The sequence below is a fragment of the Calypte anna genome, chromosome 2 (assembly GCF_003957555.1).
Source record: "Calypte anna isolate BGI_N300 chromosome 2, bCalAnn1_v1.p, whole genome shotgun sequence".
NCBI classification, from domain to species: Eukaryota; Metazoa; Chordata; class Aves; order Apodiformes; family Trochilidae; genus Calypte; species Calypte anna.
The window spans coordinates 86,025,996-86,048,575 of NC_044245.1; the positions used below are offsets into that span (position 1 = coordinate 86,025,996).

Here is a 22,580-nt window from a genome sequence, read left to right on the forward strand (position 1 = left end):
TCTATAGTTTTTTCCTTACTGACTTATTTCAGTAAAACCATATTTCTAGAGGAAAGAGAAAGAATTTGACACATGCATAACAATGGCAAATAAAAGAATATTTATAACTTTCATTGTGCTTTTCTCCTGGTTTAATAACATTTGATGTTTAAAATTTATTGAATGCACATTAACCAAAGAGTTTTGTCAGTGTAGACAGAATAATACAGTTTCCTCTGTCTCACTGTGGGATTTAGTACATAATGCTGCACAATGAAATAATACTGTTTATAGGAAGGAACAGAGGAGAGAAAATATCATATGATCAACCAAAAGAAAATTAAAATGCAGTATCTATCAGGACATGGTTTTGTTGCTCAGGGAAAATGTAAAATTAACTTTTAGTTTAATTTACATACTATTATGTTTGGAATATGTAACTGACTTCACTGATCTAATAATATACCAGCCATTTGATACAAATCACATTTCAGAAGTAGGGTTTTTTTAAAGGAATTTCGAAAACCATTCAGTGTGTCAGCATTACTTATGGAAAGTTATTCAGCAAGAGTATCAGCTCATAAGCTGTAATATTCATATGCTAATATTCTTTCAGATTAATTTTACATAGAGAACTCTTTGGGAACAAATTCAGGCCAGTCTGTCCTGCTGAATAAAGTCCCAGTGCAAATCTCTGTTCTCCTTCTGTGCTACAATTCACCTCTTAATGAAGCATCTGCCACCTCCGCATGCCTGCCTTGGTTGTTTGTAAAACTTTGGGGATGTACATGCACATACAGCCATAGAAACGCTTGGGGATGATTTTTTTTAACTGAAAAAAGATGAAGATAATTTAATTTATTCCAAGTATTTCAACACTAGAGTTTAAGACCAGACTGAGAACATTCAATTGTACATAGTTTGACTACTTGAAAAACAGATAAGGCAAAAACATACTATCCAGATTAAATCCTTCAGCACTAAAAGAGCTGGTTCTGAAAAAAGTACACTTTTCTAAAAGGTGACAACACCTGATTTATAAAATTATTAAGTGATACTAGGTTATAAAAGAAATTTAAGAACATAATTTGATGAACTAAGACTAGAACAAGGTAGTTACATGTTTATTATTATCTTCAGTAACTATTAAGATATTTATACGCCTACCATCCAGAGGATGGTCTAGCAGGGTAGGAGCACAGGGAGACTACACAATCAGAGAAAAATTTTGGTTGGAAAATATTTCTGTAATGGAGACACTCCCTACAATGGACTGGTGGCAAACAGGCAGCAAGCTTTGTCCTCTTTCACCCATGCCTGGTCACTCAGCTCCTATCTGGCTGATTTCTTACTGTTTTGGTATTATTTAATCTGCTTTTTTAACCCCTGGAATGGTTCTTGGTAATACACATTTCTGAACATTGAGTATCACTTCCAAAAATAATCTATATATCTACATTGTATGTGGCTGCTCCATGTCCACCTCCTTACCATCTTGTCATCCTGTGATTCTACCATAGTCACCAAAACAAGCCAACCTGCACTGTGGATTCACGGATTATATCTCATAGTCCTGGTACTTTAAAATTCCTGCACTCCAGCTGATTACAGGCTCCCAGCTACATTGCCAAAAGTTTCATAATGGAGAATGAAATGTGTAGTTACAAGGCAGCAACTGTAGAGAGTCATGAATTTTGATTGTTGGATATAATTGCAATTCAGTGGGATTATATACACAATATTACTTGGAAAGTAGATACAGCCAATGCCCTGGGGAGACAGTATATATTTTAAGTGCAGCGATATTAACAAAACCAGTATGAAATAGATTATATGAAAAGCAGCCGTAGGCAAAATAAAGCATTATCTGTCAAAAGATAAATATAAGAGATTTTCAAGCACCAAAACAAAACTAAAATAAAACTGGCACAACCAAGTGACAAAACAGGGAGAAGAAGACTATACAGAGATTACAGACAAGTGGGATATCATTTAGACACAATCAGATTTTAGCAGGTAGTATCACATCAGGTACCCCAAGTTATTTTAGTCATCTAAGTCAGATGCCCTTCAGAGGCAACACTCTCTTTCCTTTAACTATAGAAGAATTTACCTCCCCCCATGGATGCTCCTAAACTAAACATCAAAAGTAGCTTCAACTATGTAATACATATAACCTTTATAAAAATGTCTGATATCTATAAAGATACAGAGCATGATATGCCTACACACTATATAGACATATAAAGATGGTGGTTCTGCAAAACTACTAATGAAGTATATTAAAAACAAAACAAAACAATCAAACAACAACAACAACAAGAAAAGATCCTACTACTACGGCTCTGAGATTTGCTTTGGCTGGATATTTTCTGGATTTAACATTTACTGAATATTGTTATCTGCACCCCTAGTTCCTGTTTGGCACTGATTTAGACAAAAGCTATCACGACTGGAGTATGTTTTCTGAGTAACAACTGTGCCTCTCACCTAAACACTCTTGCTCTACCAGACAAGGTTATGCTTTGTTTCCCTTGTTAGGGCCCAGGAGCATTTCAAAAGACCACAAAAGGATAGTGCTTGATGGACAAGGCCATAGATGCCTCAAGCCTGAATAGTTATGATGCAGTTAGAGGAAATGCTGTTCCTCAGCATGATCTGACTTAATTGCTACAGGCTGGGTGAAGTAATGCAGCAATCAGCCCACAGCCACAGCGCATGTTCTGCTTCACACTCTCTGTCCACTGACTTCATCAATTTGAGTAATCACAGCTCCACAAAACTGCCAAATGCTGATGCACACTAGACTGCAAGCAACTTGGATAATGGTATCAATATTCTAAGGGCTGCTAACAAGTTACTGAGTTCAGTGGGAAACGTTTTTAATCCATGTATTTTAGTTTTGGCTTGATTGACTGATTACAAAAAGCAAAGCGTGAAATGTGCAATTACTTTTATCCATAATAAATTCCTGTAATTCTTTTCCACATGCTATTGGCTTCCACTATTTGCTGTCATCACATTATTACCTACAGCAAAGCAGACAGAATACTGAAAGTTTACAGTAAATCTCATGCACTCTCTTTGCTTGCTGTACTCCTCAGCAGGGGCCATACCAATTCCACAAGATCTATTTAGTGGCATGGGTTACTCCAGAATGCTGGGGCACTCTTATATGTACATTAGCCCCTACTTGAAGCTTGCTGGTATTGAGGTCTACATGAGAACAAAAGAAAGCAATGATTCAACATTTATTAAGAAGTCACGTCCAACACAACTAAATGTATCTTTCATAGCTACAGAAAGAAAAAATAAAATTACGTGCCATCAGATTTCATATTTTGTCAGCTCCTGTGCTAAATGAGACTGTGGTAAAGAGATCAGTCAGCACTCACCTTCATCTATTTGGCCCACTTGTAAGATACATCTTTATTTTGTGCTCACTTTTTGCTTACTGAAGCATGATTAAATATTGACTGCAGTCAGTAATGTTATTTCTACAGACACTTTTAACAGGTTGAGTTCCAGACCAACAGAAGCAATACTCGTGGGCACGAATCTGGGGTACTTCAGCTACTGCTAATAACATTGTAGCTTACCATACCATCATCTTTGAATGACATATAAATGAAAAGTAATTCATATTTTAAAAAGCCTTCTAAAAAATGTAGCCCACCAAAACCAAAAATAACTTTCACACTTGCCAAACAAAGACAGAGAAGACCTTATAGCAACCTTTCAGTACTGGAAGAGGGACTACAGCAAAGCTGGGAAGGAATTTTTTGTAAGGACATACAATGATAGGACCACCTGGACTTGGTGATCTAACAGTTCTTTGAAAAAGTGATGATTCTGTGACAAAAGGTAATGGCTTTAAACTGGAAGAAAACACACATAGATTAGACATTAGGAAGAAAGTCTTCACTGTGAGGGTGGCAAGACAGGCACAGGTTGCCCAGGGAAGCTGTGGATGTCCCCTTCCTGGAAGTGTTCAAGGTCAGGTTGGATGGGGCTTTGAGCAACCTGGTCTGGTTGGAGGTGTCCTGGTCCACGGCAGGGAGGCTGGAACTGGATTGTCTTCAAGGTCTTTTCCAACCCTAAAACATTCTATGTCTTTGACCTACAGAGAAGGAGGTACCTATGGTTTCCTCTGTTATACTTCTTTGACCTCGGTGTCCCTGTCCATGACAGAAGGGTTGGAATTACATGATCTTTAAGGTCTCTTCCAACCCATAGTATTTTGTGATTCTGTGGGATACTTTGATCTTTCAGTCTCTCTTTTTTTTCCTCGTCTCTGATGCAATTGACACAAAGATAACATAATGTCTGTTCTTCTATTACTAAAAAATGTTTTTGTTGATTTCGCTGAAATTTTCCGAGAAACATTCACTTATGTGTAGGAAAGAGGCATTCACAATTTTCACAGGGGATGAAATCACAATGGTGAAAAGCAATTTTTAAGGAATCTTATTAATAAACATTTATAGTAGCAATCATTAGCTAAACATTCTAGTAACATTCTCCTGTTCTGCTTCCCATTCTTTCCATACCACAGCCACATGTTGACAACAACAGGACAAGATAATGTTTGAAACTGACTTCTTAATCAATTCTATTTCTTGCTCTGTGACCTAAACTGTATGGCTTCATATCCATAAAATTATGGATAAGATCTAAGACAAATTAGTAACTCTAAGTATTCTCTGCAAAATATATCAAATTAAATGTGCGGTGCCATAGAGAAAACCTTTTAAAATACTTTATGGGTTTCCAAAAACACTAGGAGAAATCAAAGTTCAAAATAATAGTAAAACAAAAAGTAACCCTTTTCTTCTCCCTTTTCTCTTGAAGCTTATTACTTTATACAGAAATAATGATATTATTATGAGCTTCTGGGAGCCCAAGCCTCAGACTGAACATGCAACTAACCACCCACATGAGAACTGGCACATGAATTAAAGAGTGAATTACAGACAGCAAAAAAATGGTTGTCAATCACAACTGTTGTGACCCTACAGAAATACTTCCCAGCTGACATTTCTTTTCAGTGAAAAGTTGACCTGTAATGCCTTCTTTGCCTAACACAATGGCAAAAAACCTCCCTCTGATGGCTTTTTCTGGCAAAAGGGAAAAGGATGCTTTTTAACAGTAGTTAAGTTATTCTCCAATGTAAGTTCTCCACACAAGGTTCCCCACAGGTAATTAAAGCCCTTGACTTATTTATACCATCCAGTAAACAGTTCATTGCCAATAACAGTGAATACAAATTTCAGAGATATAAGCATAAGAGAAATGTAACTTCCCTTGAGGCTTATATTTGGACTGTCTTTCAGATATCAACATGTGAAACTAAAAAACCATATTAGCAAGAAGAATTGTACATAAATTCAAACACTGTGAAATGAAGAGTGTGAAGACTGTTGGCCATAACTCCTCTCTTCAGATGAGAGGTCTGAGAAGACTCTCCTGGCCCACACTGAATCATCTCCTGTTACAACAGGTAACTACACCCATCAGTCAAGGTAATTCCATCTGAAAAATAGGTTGTTAGTCTGCTCAAACCAGAATGGTGCTTCAGAATCACATCCTCCTAATAAGAAACTGTACCTTAACCTCCAAACTATGTTTCCTCATGGTCAGTGTATTCTCATATCTCCCACGTCAGCATCATTTTGTGTTAATACCTATCTTCACTCCCTCAGCTACAACAGGTATTCCTCCTCTAACAAGCCAGTGGTGCCTCTCCACTAGATCTGTCTAAAAATCTTCTTTTATTTCTGATGCATAATAAGTCTGACAAATTAATCCAGTTCCGTGGGGAAGGTTAGCAGAACACACATTCCAAAAGAAGATCCCAGAATTTTGGAAAGATAGAGTAATTTTCCCTAACTTTACTGAAAAATACCTCCTCAGACCAATACATCTATCTCTCATGGGTTATACTCCTGACTGTTACACCTTCGTTCGTTTACACTCCTAATTGTTCTAGTAATCAGAAAACCCCCCAGTATTATTAAACCAGGGAGAAGTTTAATGCTGGAAAAGTCCATGTAGAATGCTTGACCAAGATATATCTCCTATGTTATTTTTTTCACCAGTATGCAGTAACCAATGTAAACTGAAATCACAAACAGGAGACAGAAACAATTTTTCAATGTGCTTTCCATAGTGGAAATAAAAGTTGAATAGAAGAGTTTCAATATCACTTCTGAGTAACTACTTAAGATTTAATATAATGTATGATGGGAATTTCATTTTAATAAGACATGGAAATACTGATTACTTTATTAAGGAAATTGGAAGTGTGCATGAAAAACTATATAAAAGCTTTTCAAGTGCATATTTATTGGGTTAATCTAAATATTTTTTCATCATAAAAACTTTTGGTACAGACTTCCCACACAGCAAGACAGTTTTATGTTTACTATATAATAGTATGATCAAAGCTGCAACCTCAAGTGAAACTTACTCAACTACAGACTAACCTAAATGACAAGATTAAGCTCAATTGCTTTACCTTTACTGAAGTTCACAAGCTGCAGTAGATATAAAGATGTCAATACAACCGAGTAAATAAATTTATTTTTAATTATCTGGATTTTTAAATTATAATTTGTAAAATTTTTCAGAACTGATTGTAATTTCCTAATATCTCACCATCGGTTTAAAGCTCCAGTACAAAAAGCATCACTTACTTTGAAAATACAATTTTTGCCACTCAAAAAATAAATACTTAAGAGATATGAAGATGTTTACGTCAGCTATTCAATAGGAAAGTAATTATACACTAGCATAAATGTTCTGCTAATAATGTCTTATGTTTGGCCTGAATAATTATCTACATCTTGTTTTCCATTTGTTAGGGGTCTTTTCAAGCATAGTTTCAAAGTATTCAATCACTCTTTCCAGTAATGTGCTAGAATGAAAAAGTACATTCATAAAAAAAACAATGTTATGGTAAACTGCAGTTTTCATTTTGGAAACACTGTGACAACTGCAGAATTTTGTTAACTAGTTCTGACAAAAGTAACAAAATACCAGCTTCCTAATGACCAGGCCCCAGTGCAGCAATATGCCAGAGAAATCCTACCTAACATAGGTAGGATTTCCTCTTAATAGGAAAACCAGCAGGCAGCTTCCAGATACTCGATTTTTTTTTAACTTCATTGAAGTCCATCCTGCTACTATAGGAAAACTAAAAATTACTTGAGCTGCTGACACACAGCTGTTGAGCACACAGCTTATGACTCTCTTTCTAAGGGACTTGTTACCATGTTACACAGCTTTTGGAGGTTTGGTCATTACTTTAAATCTAATTTTGGACAGAAAATCCACTGTTGGATACTGCCACGGAGCTTTTTAGAAGACGTTTGTGGCTCATCCCGAAATAGTAATGTTACGCTCCGAGGTAACATTAACATTTATTTTTGTTTTGGATCTGCGAAACAAAGTCCAACCATAGAAGGGAGAGATGCAAGCAGATTTTGACAATTGACACAGGCAAAAATATAGAGCCAGGCAAAAGAGGGAGAGAGGAAAAGAAGATATAAGAGAGAGAGGGAAGTGGTAAGAAAGTGGGAAGAAAGAATGAAAGAGAGAGACAGGGAGTCACCAGCAGGGTCCAGCTGCCCAACGAGTTTCTTCAAAATGGCGCTGATCCTGGACAGGGCCCGATGTGAGATGGCGGTGGGTCAAGAGAGGTCGACACAGCCACAGCACGGACAGCCCCATATATACATACCCCTGAGTCCCTTTTGTTCCGAAGGGGTAGCTGTCAGTCAGCTGCCACAGAAGCCAGGGGCACCGGCATCAAAGCCATTGCAGACAGGCTGCCTGCAGGGAGGGAGCTGCCACAGAAGGGTGCAGTCCCTCACACACTCACCAGTTCTTATCTCCTTCCAGGTGCCACTCTTTTCCAGCCCCCTTAGCCAGGTGCTTAACAAGTACAATCAAGGTGACTTAATTGTGCCTGGAGGGACATCCCAGCATTGCAGGCTGGCCCTCAGAAAGGGGGAGTTGTCTCCACCCAGTAGTTCTTATCTCTTTCCGAGGTGTCACCTCCTGCTCAGCTCTGGCCAGGGCAGGTCCTCCATCAAAGCCAGGGCTATTCACTTTAAAATTGCTCTTTTGAGACAATTGCAAGTCAGTGAGGTCAGACTCTCACAACTACTTTGCATTGAGTACAGACATTTCAGAGGACAGGTTCTCTGATGTCTGACAAGCTGCAATGGGGGGAAAAAAATGTTTTCCAAAGTCCAGTGAGTCAAGAGGAACCTAAGCAAAGTCTGATTGTGTTTCCAGCTGTATGACAATGAAGAACCAGAGCAGAACATTGCCTTCAGGTCACAGAGACCTCACCTCTGTGGAAGAGAAGCAAGCTCCATTCAAACATGAGAGCATTCATCCAGGTCTGATTCAGAGCCTTCGAACCAATTATAAGGCTCTGCTGAACTACATACGAGTTAAAGCATTAACAAATACATTATAATCAGCACTTCATAAACATACTGCACTGATTACCCTTTTGGGTTCATGACAAGTTAAAGCACTGGGTTATGATCTGCACTGAAGCTTAAATGATCTTTTAAAAAAGTGAAATTCTTCTTTCTTGAATAAGATAGTCTGGGCTGCTCATACTGCTACCTCTGCATATGGAATCTACGGGGTATCTTCAGCCTCCAGGGTGAAGATATACAATCTCTAGAAGTCCAGGTATCACGTCAAAAAGTGCACCATTTTTAATAATCCATTAACAAAAGGAGTAGAAGGGTTATAATAACAGAGGCAACAGTAACAGAATCACAAAATTACATAAATCATCTTACTAGAGTCAATTACATTAAACAAAGAACTGTTCCAAAAGAGTGTTCAAGGCATGACTTTAGTGTACTGTAGCTGATTATTTCCTCCAAGAACATACACTATACACTTCCATTTACAAATGTGCAGATATGCCTGTATATGCAGTACTGAGATGGGTATATGAATATACAAACAAAAATATTCCCTTAAGAGGATAATTCACATTTTCGATGTTGTTTCTTCTACCAGACCATAAGGAAAAGCAGATGTGAATCTAGAGACTCTCTTCCCTTACTGGTCTTCAAATTCTTTTCTATACCTTTTCTCTAACTGTACCTTTTGATATTTGTGGCTAAGTGATAACCCAGAAGTCATCACCTCTGCTTTCAGTCTCATTTCATCAAAGTTAACATGTACAGAACAGTTGCAACACTCAACAAAACCAACAACAACTTCTGGTGACATAGGAAGTTGGCCTTTTTTTGTCAGGGTTTCCTTCTTTCCTAAAGAACTCTTAAGCTGTCCCTTTACTGCCCAGATAAGACAAAATAAAACCAAGGTATCTAAAATACCTGTGTTCACCATATTTACTGATAGATATCTTTGAAGGGAGGCACATTTCAAACTCAAATAAACTTGGATCCCTTGGAAAAAAGCAGCAGGGAATGGAGTTCTAATGCTCTTGAGCTTAATGCAAGTATATTCAGTCAACTACTCTTCTCCTTTGCAACTGTACTTTGTTGTTTTTAGGATGCTCTATTGTCTGTTTTGGTTTGTTTGGTTTGTTTTGGGTTGGGTTTTTACAGATGCAACAATAAAACAGTTACAACTTTATCCCAGTTTTATAACCATACACCTAAAGAATATTTTGTTGCAATTCACTAAATCATGGTATCATTCCCCTCAATTAAAGAGCTTCTTTCCATACTTACGCATTAGAAATAAAACAGAATTATAATTTCACCATAAATTATTCAAAGAACTAAACATAAATGGTCTCATTAACACTAGACTAGCTTTGAGAATGAATAAAAGATTATGCAAGGAAAACAAATATTCCCCCGTTTCCCTAATGTCTGAACTCTGACCGTAAAATCACAACTGTGCCACCACTCCAGTGACTTAATTTTGCCACAAGGCAATGGAGAAAACATTATATACTTAAAAAAAAGTCTTCCCAGAAAAAAATGTATAGTCTTGCTGTACTTGAATAAATTACAAGACCAGAAACAACATTAATACAACATGTCTTATGCAGTTTATGACACAAGACACTTGAAAATGCTACCTAGATAAAAACCTCACATAGCATACTGGCTCCAGAACTGACTGCAGGATTGGATCCTGAGTACCAATTTTGTACCTGGAATCTCCATAACTAACATAACCAGACTGAAGTGCTGGAGTTGCTGGAATTCCCTACCCATGCTAAAGCCCTGTCCTTCTTTAAGGACCTCTTCTACTGATGCTGTACAAATCACAGATTGCTGAACACTCCTGCTCCTTACATGGGCAAAGGATGTCAGCCAGCAAGTAGAATTATGCAAGCTAAGAAATTCAGGGATTCTGCAAAATGAAGCAAGTATGGAGGGGAATTTTAAGTTAGGTGAACTTTATTGATGACAATGAATGATCAAATTAATAGCAAACAGAATTATCATAAATGGAAAAGTAATAGTAATTTGCTAATATTTCAGAGATTATTTCTATGCTGTTAATTTTCAAATATTTCCTCAGACCTGATAGTCTAAAACTATAAGCAGAAGTAGCATGACAGAATGCTATCAAGTTCCTATAACAAGCTCTTATTATATCCTGACAATTTCTACTATTTGCTGAATTTGTGCTTGCAGGTATAATATTACCATACTCTTACAAAGCAAGTATGTGTAAGGCAACAGTAATGCATTTCCTTCTTATCACTTGCATTTTAAAGACAATTATTTTTTATTAAGACGAAATTAATTTGTAATTCTTGATTTTTTTCCCATCAAAACTGCAGAAACAAAAAAGAAAAAAACAAACAAAAGGATCACCCAGGAGATGTAAAAATGAAACATCTAACCATACCAACACCACCTTCTAAACCAGTTAGTAAAGGTTTCCAATGTAACACAAAAAGCCCAAGGTATGAGTCAGGGATCTGGAAAACATAAGTGAAACTTAACAAACTCTAAGCAAAGGAAGCACAAAATCAAGTTGTCTAAAATAAAAACTTAAAATTTAAAACTAGTATGTCAGTGTCCCCTCATTTGTGTCCTTAGTTACATTTAACTCAAGAAGTACCCTGTTTTAAATGAACTGTGAGATTATGTCCATGGTAAACTTGGTTCAGTCTGATGTTTCAATCTGCCCCACCACCTTTCAGATTAGAGTATCCAAAATTCAACTAATTAAGAAGAAGAAAATCTTGGTAAAAATATTCTGAGTGTATGATAACTCAAAGAATTCATCTAACCCAGTGCCTACAACTATTGGTTCTACATATTTCATTCCAGATTTATTTATTTCTAAAAACTACTCTGCTAATTTGTTCAGAATAGGAATGATCCCCATTATGCCAAGTAGTCATCATTATAATATAATTAATGGGTCCCCAAAAGTTAACCAAGAACAAACCCAGGCAGTTTGTTGCACACAACATCAGACAGGTTTCATATGAGAGAATTGCTTTGAGGAAGTTTGTTTCCAGATAGAAAGCAAGCATTCCTCAATATTTTGTATAAACACTAGGTATCTGGTACTTTGTCTCCGCAGAAAGTAAAGTGATAAAGTGAACATCATGAGATCAGTTATTTCACAGTGTACAGAGACTTTTGTTATTTTTATTTTTCTCTACAGAAGCAAACTATGGGTTTCCTTTCTCCAGTTTCTGCTGAGCAAGGGATACAAGAAAGACACTATTTGTAAAATTTTTCTCTTGCCCACCCCAAGTACTTTTTGCTCCTGCCCCCCTTTGAATCTGAAACATTTTTATTTCCCTCTACTAAGATGACTGCTAGGCACTTTTTGTTCTCAGTGAGACTACAATTCCTGGGTTTATAGATAGACAGCATTTATTTTTATTTATGTTTGTATTTTTACATGCACTCATTGTAATGATTGTTCACTGGAAAGACAATAAAAGATCAGTTTTGACAGGAATAAGTTCTTTCTTATATTAATTTTTCTCTAGTGTTTCAATTTTTCTCATATCATATTCCTGACTACAAGCTGGAAACTCCAACCAACATATACCCAAAGACAATACACGTGAGACTAAACTGCTGCTTTCTTTTGAGTCATTCCACAAGGAATGTATAGTGCAGTGAAGTAAATTCAATGTATGCAACACTGTCCATATCTCATGTACATTAAGAGGATAGGCAGTAAAGTTCTTCCTCTGCATTCAGCTATTTCTGTTCTCCAGCTACAAGGACATTCAACCTACAGCCAAAGAAAAATAATAAATAAAAAGATATGCTAGCAACTAGAAAGACCACAAGTTATGTAGGTAATTATATATATGTATATAAAAAAAAGTATAAAAACTAATCTCATTATGAAGATGCCCCACCCCTCATATCTAGAAGCTTTTTATAAATGCATTATGAATATAAATTTTACTTACTTGAGACATACTCATGGTGTTTCAATACAACCCATGAAAGAACCCAGATACTTTTAAAAGACACAATAAGGTGTATAAACATAAAGTTTAGGATGCATTTGAATGGGCAAAAACTATCCATAAGCAGGTCTTCCCCTAACTTCCTAGTGACCACTTATTATAAATAGTCTTACATGTACACATTGAAATAGAAAAACTGAGGAAGATAATTGAAAATTAACTGCTAGTTGATTAGCTTAATAGGTAATTACATTTCTATCTCTAGAATGGAAGGCATCAGAGCAGAAGTAAGTTACAATTCGGATACTCACAAAGTGCTCACTGGATACTCACAAAGTATCCAGTGTTCAGATTTGAAGATGTGATCAGACACTTGGAAACATGACAGCTGTCATGAGATTATTTGGTTGTTTCCCCCCCTTCAGTGGCACTGAAATTTTTCCAGAAAGCGCTGCAGTCTAATCCTGATACTTTACAGGTACAACTATCCCTATCTTTACTTGCAGAAATGGAAGGAAAACTGATTAAAGTTCTGATGGTAAGAGCTATTTAGCCTCTCAGGAGCTGTCACGCTCAGTGATGCAAAGCTCAGAGAACCAAATGCCTCCAAACAAGCGTTACAAACTGTGAACTCTGCAACAGTCCCCACGTTCAAAGGAACAGAGGTTTTCATATATTTATTTTTTAATGGGTAGCTTCACTTCCTGTGAGCCAAAAAGCTGGCTTTGCCTTTCATTAGAGCTGATCAGAATATAAATATTCCAAAAAAAGCAGGTGGTTTTAAATTTGACATTTGGTGAGCACAGAGGGGAAGATTTCTCCTGACCCTTGAAAAATGCCAGATGCAAAGGAAACTCAGTAAAAAAGGTATTGATGTAACCCACTAGGATTTAGACATTTCCATCATTTATGAAGCACTCAACTTTAAACTACTATAGGCTTTTAGGAATTACCAGGAATTATGCTTTAAAGTATAAATATAAACTTTCCCCTCAGAGAGCATTTCATTGGACTTGACTCAACCTTTGGGCAAGCTGATATTGAAAAACTGGGGGTGAAGGGTGGGCTTGTTTTCATACAGCCTGCATCTCATGGAAGACAGTGCCACAGGAAGGTTTTGTCTTCTGTCCCCAGATCTCTCCTAGTAGGTCAGACGAAGCCAAGGGCACAGTAGTGCTCACTAAAATGAAGTCCTGATTCCACAGCCCTGCAGTGCATTAGTGCTTTCAGTGCTCTGCAGATGAGCCTCATCAAGCCCAAACATAAGGCAGCTCCTAACAAAACTATCATTACACTCCCAGCAGTGTGGTTTCTCTCTGGTTGACTCCTTTCTCCTTCTTCATACCCCACCTCTTCTCTCATCTCAGTGTTTTACGGTTTTTCTCCCTTACTTCTGAGTGTTACTCAGCAGTGTTACTGCTCTTGGTGGGTTTGGAAACATATTAAGGTAGTTCACTCATCAAACACTAGAGAGTTAATAACACTTAAAACAGAGGGCTTAACTTCATTATCAGAAAAAATCCTGGCAAGGACTTGGATCTGAGTCAAATCAGAAACAGTTGTAAACCACACAATGGAAAAGAGTTTGTGATTCCCACTTACAGGGCCTGCTCTGTCACAGGAAAAAGAAAGTCAGCTGCAGTGCATTTCAGATGTGTCACTCTGTTTATTTCCTTATTTTATCTTCAAAATACAGCTTTGCAGACATCCCTTAAAGGTTATTTTTGCATTTTAATGTCTCTTGCATGTAGTTTCAGGTTGCCCAAGACATATTTTATAGGATCTTTTGTTTATTTAAGTACTGCAAGTCTCCCTATTCTAATTTATTCACGTGGAGTATGTTACTCCTCATTTATACTAGTATTAAATCATCTCCTTTTTAGAATGGCAACCAGTCATCCTGCATCCGTATTATTAGGCTGTCTTGGCAGCATTGTACCTGTATAAAAATCTATGTTAAGGTGATAAGAAGCAGATAATTATCATATTGCTACACATCATGATCACCTTCCATGACACATTAATTCTCAGGAGTTCACATTCCTAAGGGAATGAATTTAAAACCTATCATTCACTAATCAAATGATTTGTTTGTTTGCAAACACAAACTCTATGATCAAGTAACAATGGATTGCAAATATCTACCTAATCCTAATTTAGGATTTTATACTGCATATTGCCAGAAGTTTAGTTGTGTAATTGTCCTTCCTTGGCTAACTGTGTCACCAAAAGATCATATTGTTAGATATCTCTCTCTTTCAAGATGACCATAAGTGACAAAAATCCTGTCCAGTGATGTTCTTAGTTTTCTTTTTAAAGTGTTTTAGATCCTGTTGCTCCAGGGTGCAGAAACCCCAGCTTTTTATCCTCTCTTATAAAAGCCACATTCCCCTGGCTGTCACAAGAAAAGAGGAGTGAGTGAATCCTGAGAGCAAGAAAGAGGAAACAAAATAGCAGGGAAAGATTTCTCTCCCAGAGACCTGCCTTCCAATTTTATCTGTGTATTTCACATATCAGAAAAAAGGGGACTTAACACTTGCCTGCATGACTCTCACAACAGCTGCCTGTCCAGGGTTGCATCCCCGCTTCAGGCAACTTTAAGACCATCACTTGTCTGCAGCAGGAGAAAAATAATGTGGAAAAGGACACCACAGCACAGACTTCATCTGGGAAGATACATCATGGGAGGTTTAGAGCAGATATTTGGAAAAAGTTCTTCACTGAAAGGTTTGTCAGGCACTGGAACTGGCTGCCCAAGGAAGGGACTGAGTCACCATCCATGGAAGTATTTAAAAGACATAAATGTAAGGTGATAAGGGAAATGGTTTAGTGGTGGACTTGACAGTGCTAGGTTTATGGATGGACTTGATCTTGAAGGTCTTTTCCAACCTAAACTATTCTGATTCTATGACCCTATCAATACTGCCAGGAGTGTAACAACTTGCCTCATTAGCAATGAAACTAATGAAGTCTGACTTTTTACTGCTTTCTGGCCTGTCTTTATGCCTCCCTGCCCTACTAAACTACTCTTTCTCTCCATCCCTTTCCAACAACCTCTGTTTATTGATGCCACCTTTTCATAATACCTCCACAATACACATCTTGTCCTAACAAATGTAACAGGAACCAGTCTGTGGTTTTCAATACACAGACATGGTAACACTATCAGCATTATTATCTTAGGAAGAGATAAAAAATAATACCTGTCCCAAGTTGACACATTCCTAAGATGAATCCTTTTTTTTTTTAAGCTCCTTTTTAAATTTCAAAGCTCAGTGAAATATTAAAAATTTTAAAAAGCCTTACCTTACTAGTATTTTAAGGTGACATAGATGAAAACATCTAGATTGATGGCTTGGGCCAAAACAACCTAGTATAAAACAGCCCAAGACATTTGAAAACACAGAATTCTATTTCCTCAGTATCATCTCAGAGTTAAGTATCCCACTAGCCTCCTGCTCTGCAAATAAACTGTGCTGTCTATCGATTCAGCAACCTCTCATATCAGTGCTTTTTGTTAGGCAATATTCTGCAATACAGTCTTCCTATATTCAATTACAGTTTTTTCACATCCAAGTGATGCCTCTGCAGCATCTCTCTCATACCAAGTATGCAATGAATCAAGCTGGCCAACAAAAGCTGACCTCTCACCTCCCCGTTTGTCTTTTTGTCCTTAGACTGGGAATACCCTTGAATTCTAATAAGCAGCTCTGCTATGGGAATTGATAATGTAACATACAACACGATTTTAAAGAGTTTCACATGTCACAGTCTGATTCTGTAAAGAAAATTCCAGTATAAGGGCAGAGACAGCATAAGCAGATCACATCTGCCTGAAAACTTACATAGACTTTAATTAATTGTCTTACATTTCACATCTAAAAAAATGAAAAACAAACAAACAAACAAACAAAAAAAAGAAACCCCAAGAAACCAGATCAGATATACATCATGCTAAAATGTATAAAAATAGGCTGGGAAGAAACCAGTACACGTCTCCCACACAGCAATAGCATAACTAAGGAGGAGGGTAAATAGGAGAATCTAAAAGGAAGCAAAGGCAACGGAACAAAGAAAGCACCACTGACAAGGGACTTTGTAGAAACAAGATTTTGGTGGATTTCCGATTTGTGAGTAGGAAATGAGAAAATATCTAGTGCTTTTCTAAATAAAACATCTGCTTGGTTCCAGAGTCTCATACATCTTGTGCAGATCTCTAATTTTAGAGATAATGTATCTTTTAATTAAAAGTGCAATTTTTTTTTTTATTGGGTAGCTGATACCCTGCAGCATCTAGGAAGTTCCATAAAGCATCTTCATGCATCTCATATTTTTTTATCTCTACATGTCAATTTAAAAAATCCAGTGTCTATATATTATTATTTTCTATTGTAAAGAATCTAGTCCCAATTGATTGACTACTTATTTCTAAAATACACTTACAAATTCTGAATTCATGTCAATTGTATCAGGTTTTAAATGTTTTATACTTTGTGACACAGGCAGAGTTTAGTGGTGCAATGAACATTTTTATATGGGTACTACAACATAACTCACATAACTACTCACTCTACTGTGAGTAATACAGTTCAAGAAAGATAACATATTACCTGTATCTCTCAGGGATATTTTTTTTTCTCTCTAATTAATCTTTACAGGAACCTAAACTTTATTCAGTGCTGAAATGTTGAAATGACAATATTATTGAATAGTCATGAAGAGCTATGGCTATCACAAAGAGCAAAAGATCAACCCACTCTGGATGAAAAATTAAAAGGTCAGTCCTGCACAGAGCAGACCACCAATAGCCTTCTGAACTTTGAAATGCAATCCAGGAAATCCCTTCACTGCAGAAAACATTACCTGTTACTTCTACGTAGGCAGATGAAAACATCTGAGACTAGCACACAGTCGCTGTTACGGCACTTGGTACTAAATTCACTTTATGTTCCACACACGTTTCCTCTTTGATATCAATTCTTTAGATAATAGATTATTTAGATAACTACTGCTGACTTGAAATTGAAAGGAAGCATTAAGGCTTTACATGATCATATATATTGGTTTTCTCAAAAGAATTGCCATGCAGTTGTGCAGTTACAATTCCCATAAAACAGCTTCTTTTCACGATACCTTCCCCACCCACTAAATGAATCTTCCCAGATGTCTTCTAGCATTTCAGACTGTCCACAAGCAGCTTCCTTCCATAAATACAATTTATTTTTGCTTTCTTTTCCCCCAAATAATAAAAAAGAAAGTGCTTCACAAAATCAAATCACATTGTACAAGAGAAGCTACAGAGGACAGAAGTAAGTGACCAGCCAGAGACTGCTGCTGAAGGAGAGTGGACAAGGCTTGTACTGTGGTAGGAAGAGGAGCTCTCAGCTTTAGATACCAAAAGAGAGGTTCAAATTTCTTCTCTGTTCAGAATGAACTAGAGGTGAGGTAAATCAGTGAGACTTATTTTCCAGCACAATTAGCACCTTGTCTAGCTACCAAGAATCTCCTAACAAGACAGTAACAGAAGCCTCATCCTTTCCCTACACATGGCTTTTGCTACCCTTGAGCAGAGGAGGTGAAAGCTGGACTGACATTAACACATTGGCATGATTTAACTCTGGGAGGGCAATCAACCGAATGACAGATGCTCTCTATTAATCCCCCTCCTCTTCCTGATAAAGAAAGGAGAGAGAATAAGGGAGACTTATGAGTTGGAAACTAAACTACACAGCTTTAATGAAACAGTAATGATAAATAGGAGAAATTACTAAATGTATACAAATATACAGGAAAATTGATACCATGTTCCTCCCTCCTTTCCCCCAATAACTCTCACGTCACCACTGAGGCTGCAGGGCAGCCCTGGGAAAGTCCAGGCTGGACTCCTGGAGTCAGCAGCAGTCGGGAGCTGGAGGCAGGAACACACAGATATGGGCTGGCATGGATCAGGACCAGAGGCAGAGGAATGGACAGAATCCTCCCAGGATGCCAAAGCAAACAGGGACAGGTGAAGAAGGGCAAAGGCAAAGGACGAAGAGAAAGGGGAAGAGGAAGGAGGCTTGATCCTCATGATCCCAAGTATGATGCATTTGGGATGAAATACTCCATTTGGTCAATTCTGGTCATTTATCTTGTACACTCCTCCCTAAAGGAGGGCTGCAGGTGTGACTTCTTCACTCCTTTTCTCTTTCTGGAGCAAAAGATGTTCCTCAGAACCGAGCAGTGGCCTTGTTTCTGCAGACCATTCTCTAGCTGTAACTATAAGCATTGAGCATTAGCAGTCCCAGAAGCAGAGACTGACTGAGAAACTTGCTGTTAATTTCAGCACATACAGCTACTTACAAGAGACTTAGCCGAAAGCAAAATTACAAGACAGAAAATTAGCTCTATTCTGGCCCAAACCAGGACATACATGGCAATAACTGCACCTGGGTGAAAACATTTTACCCTTTTGGGAGATGCTGTGTCTCCCACGACTATAGCTGCCTAGCTTAATTCTGGCCAGCAATGGGTGACTGGGCTGCAGGGAATTTACAATCAAATACTGCATCTGGGCATAAAACATCACATGCCTTGCTTCTGGTTCAGCACTGACCTTAGACAATAATGAATCAAATTAACTTACCCCTCATTATCAAGCTATTTTTAAATGGTGTCATGAGACTTGTATATTGCTAACTCGCTCAAAGAAGAATATCACTCAAAGAAAACAATTATAAAAGGTTTCATTGAATGCACAGTCACTTAGTCTTTAAGAAAAAAAGATACTAGACCTGATTCATCCACAGATGAAAATTATTAATAATTAGGTATTCATCACAAAGTACCATAAACACAAGCAGAAGACACCTAACAGATCAAATAGAATGATCTGTAAAAACCAAAACCTAACCCCAAACCTCTGCAGATGTAAAAAACCCAACCAAAAAACCCAAAAAACTAAAAAAACCCAAACACCAAATAAAACCAAACAAATTATTTTAGGGCAGAAATACTACTCCACTCCAAAAACTGTTTATTATTTTTGTTAAGAAAACGAAAAAAACACAAGGCTGGTAGAATTTCTGGTTTGACAAGGCAAGCAAACTGGCACAGCAGTAGAGAAACTGAGGTCACGCCTATGTTTGTAACCAAGAGGTGAGCACAGCTTTTCAGGATCACAGTACACTCATCTTCACAAGTTTTACAAAATGTGAGCATTAGCTACCTACCAACAAAATTAGCCTGAGAATACAATTCCTGCTTCTGAAAATCAACCAAAAGCCCATAGTACCTCAAAAGTTACAAAAGAGATTGGCTTTACAGTTCTCAGAGGCCACAGGTGGCCTTTGCTAACCCAGCCACTAAGGAATACTAACCTGCACAGAGGAGATCTGCTTTTCCAGTTCTCCTACTTAGAGGAGAAGTCTATTTGGTGCAAATAATTACCAGAAATACAAGTAAAAAGTAATTTTTGTGTAAAATCAGATTAAGTACCCAGCTATTCCCTAGCTGAACAATAGAATAAATTCTAGTAGGGGATTGAGACATCAGTCAAATTTCAAAGAAATAACAGGCAGTACTGTTGCTCAAAGCTCAGTTCACCATTCTTTTTTGACTAACAGGCAACTTACATTATTATTGTTAGGTTATACTAATAATATTATTGCTATTATGCAATCACACATCACAAATGTTTATACTGAGGTACATATGACTTGTCAAATGACTGTTGTTGAAGTACAGTAACCAATCTGACATTAAATGTGACAACACATCCTACCTCAGTTAGACTTCTGCAGCCCTTAAAGGATATGTGATTGCTAATATGCTCTGTTTTTTATTTGGGAGATGAGTATCCACTGCTTATCACTCTTGGAAAGCACCCACTTAAATGGACACTGTTATCTTAGAGGAAAATAGTGGCAAACAATTCAAACTTAAACGGTATTGTGGGCATTTAATGCTGCACTGCAAATCATATGTCAGCTTTTTCTTTTTTAAGACTGTGGCACAAACTGAAGCTGATATTTTCTTTGCTATGATAAGCATCACAGAATCATATTCATCCCCATTACTTAACAACAGAACCTTTAAACTCCTGCTGATTTCTTTATCCATTTCTAAAGCACAGTTTACAATCCCACACTGCAGATAAGGGTACTCTGCTCTAAAGATTAAAGTCAAGGTCACATATTGTGCATAGACTGCTGCTTGTGAAACAGGGATCTGTTACAGAGTCTCCATACATATTTTTAGAAGGCCTGCTCTAGCCATCAGGTAACAGTCCTTGAATTACAAAACTGAAGATCAACTTTGGCTCAAAAGGTAAAATTTAAGGCTTCTGTGACAAAACAGACCCCTGCAGACTCCAGGAGGGAGAGTAGTTCTTTTTATCCCTTCACAAAACCTGTAGGAAAAATCCCCAAAAAACTCAGTAGAAGCCTTACTTTCTGCCTGATGGAGCCAAGAGTGAAACTCTGTGCACATACTTCAATAGGACAAGAAGTAGACACCTTTGAAAAATCCTGGTTATACAGTACATCCAATTGCCAGCCTTCCCTACACATCCATTCTACCTTTTCCTCAACAGGCACTTGTGTGACTATTTATACCAGAGCTAAACTAGAAGCATTAACAACATGTGAGCAAAGATTTATAACACAGAAAAGGTTTCTGCCTTCCCAGAGTGCCGGCTGTACAAGATGTCTTTGGATCTGTCTATTCAGGAACCCTGACTGATCTACCAGCCATGGATTCATTAGGAGATACACTTTATTTAAATTCAGCCTCACAAGAAAAGGGCTTGATTCTCCTGAGTTTTCAAACCCCTGCTTAAAAGGCTAAACGATGTTTCCATTACAAAACACCCACTTTTCAACATTCTGGCCTGAATGTAGGAAACGCAGTTTACTGTTACCAACCTTGCACTGATACAGCTAATATGAAAAATGCCAATCTGTGAAATTAATTTACTGAATCTAATCTTAAAAGTTCCTCAAATTGCTGCTTGAAATTAAGTTTCTCCCACATTCCTCTAGAGGCAAAGTGAAACCCCATTCTTTATTAAACACAAATGTGAAAAAGCCTGCTCTTGCATTTGATAATCAGAATTTGCATAAATGAAAGAAAAAGGAGCAGTAGCCTAAAACTCTATCAGAAGCTGCCAATGTAATGGGTTCAGGACAACCAAACTGTTTTCATTCCCTCTGCTCTCTGCTCCGTTTTTCCCCAAAGCACTTTTAAGTGCTAATATCATTGCCATCAACACCTCCAGAAGTAAAATTAGTATACTCATCACGATTAGATTTGAAGAGACGAAATCTATACAGAATCTGCAAAAGCAGCTTATAAAGACCTGTCTTATCACAAACGCGTACGCAGACACGGGGTGCTTTAACACCATTTTTATTTTAATTCGCCACACGCCCCCCCGCACCCATGGTCTCCCCGCGGCACCGGAGGAGGGAGGCGGCCCCCAAAGCCCCGCCGTGCCGCTCAGGGGAATCCGGAGAGGCACTGCCCCTGCTTTCCACCGGCTGATCGCTCCTTCCCCGCCGCTCCCTGGCACCACTAACTTCCCTATCGGGGACAGGACGAGCCCATCTGGGACAGGCCCGACCCTCCTTCCGTCCCACCCTCCCTCCGCCCCCGTCCCGCCCCTCACGGCTCTGCCCGCCCCTCACCCCCCCCCCAGCCCCTCTTGGCTGCTGCCGACTGCGGTACCTCGGAGCCGGGGAAACTCGCGTTCCCGGAGGTCGGAGAGGCCGCCGCAGTAGCCGTAGTCGTACCCGGCGGGGCAGCTGTCCTGGAAGGCGCGGAAAGAGAGCAGCTCCCCCCGCGGCGTCCCGGCCATGAGGCGGGCTGCGGGCGGAAAGCGGGGAGAGGAAGTCTGACAAAAACACTAAGCCCGACGCTTCGGGGGCAGCGGAGCCTCCTTACCGGCAGCGCTGCGGACACTCACTACCAGCGGCCCGGTGCGGTCCGGCCCCGCCGCGCCTCGCTCCTCCCGCCTCCCGCCCCCGGCTGCCCGCCCGCCCTGCCCCGATAGCGGCGGTGGAGCACGGGGCTTGAGTCGGGCTGGGCCCGTAGTCGTCAGGCTACAGCGGAGCCATCGGCTTGGGTCGGAACGGGGAGGCAGCGGGCGCGTTGTGCGGTGCAGGTGTGGGGTGTGAGGCGGGTCCAGCCGGGCCCCGGCAGCAGCCGGCGC

The 22,580-nt window shown here is 38.7% G+C and overlaps 1 protein-coding gene across 1 annotated transcript in view; it reads right to left on the reverse strand.

Moving 5' to 3' along the window:
* Window positions 1-22,342, reverse strand: part of MOCOS (molybdenum cofactor sulfurase) — a 217,020-nt gene extending 194,678 nt beyond the window's left edge. Inside the window, exon 1 of the mRNA XM_030446400.1 lies at window positions 22,097-22,342. Within this exon, the coding sequence (XP_030302260.1) occupies window positions 22,097-22,226 (130 nt within the window). The 5' untranslated portion in view covers window positions 22,227-22,342. The remainder of the gene's footprint in view (window positions 1-22,096) is intronic.
* Window positions 22,343-22,580: the final 238 nt, after the last annotated feature.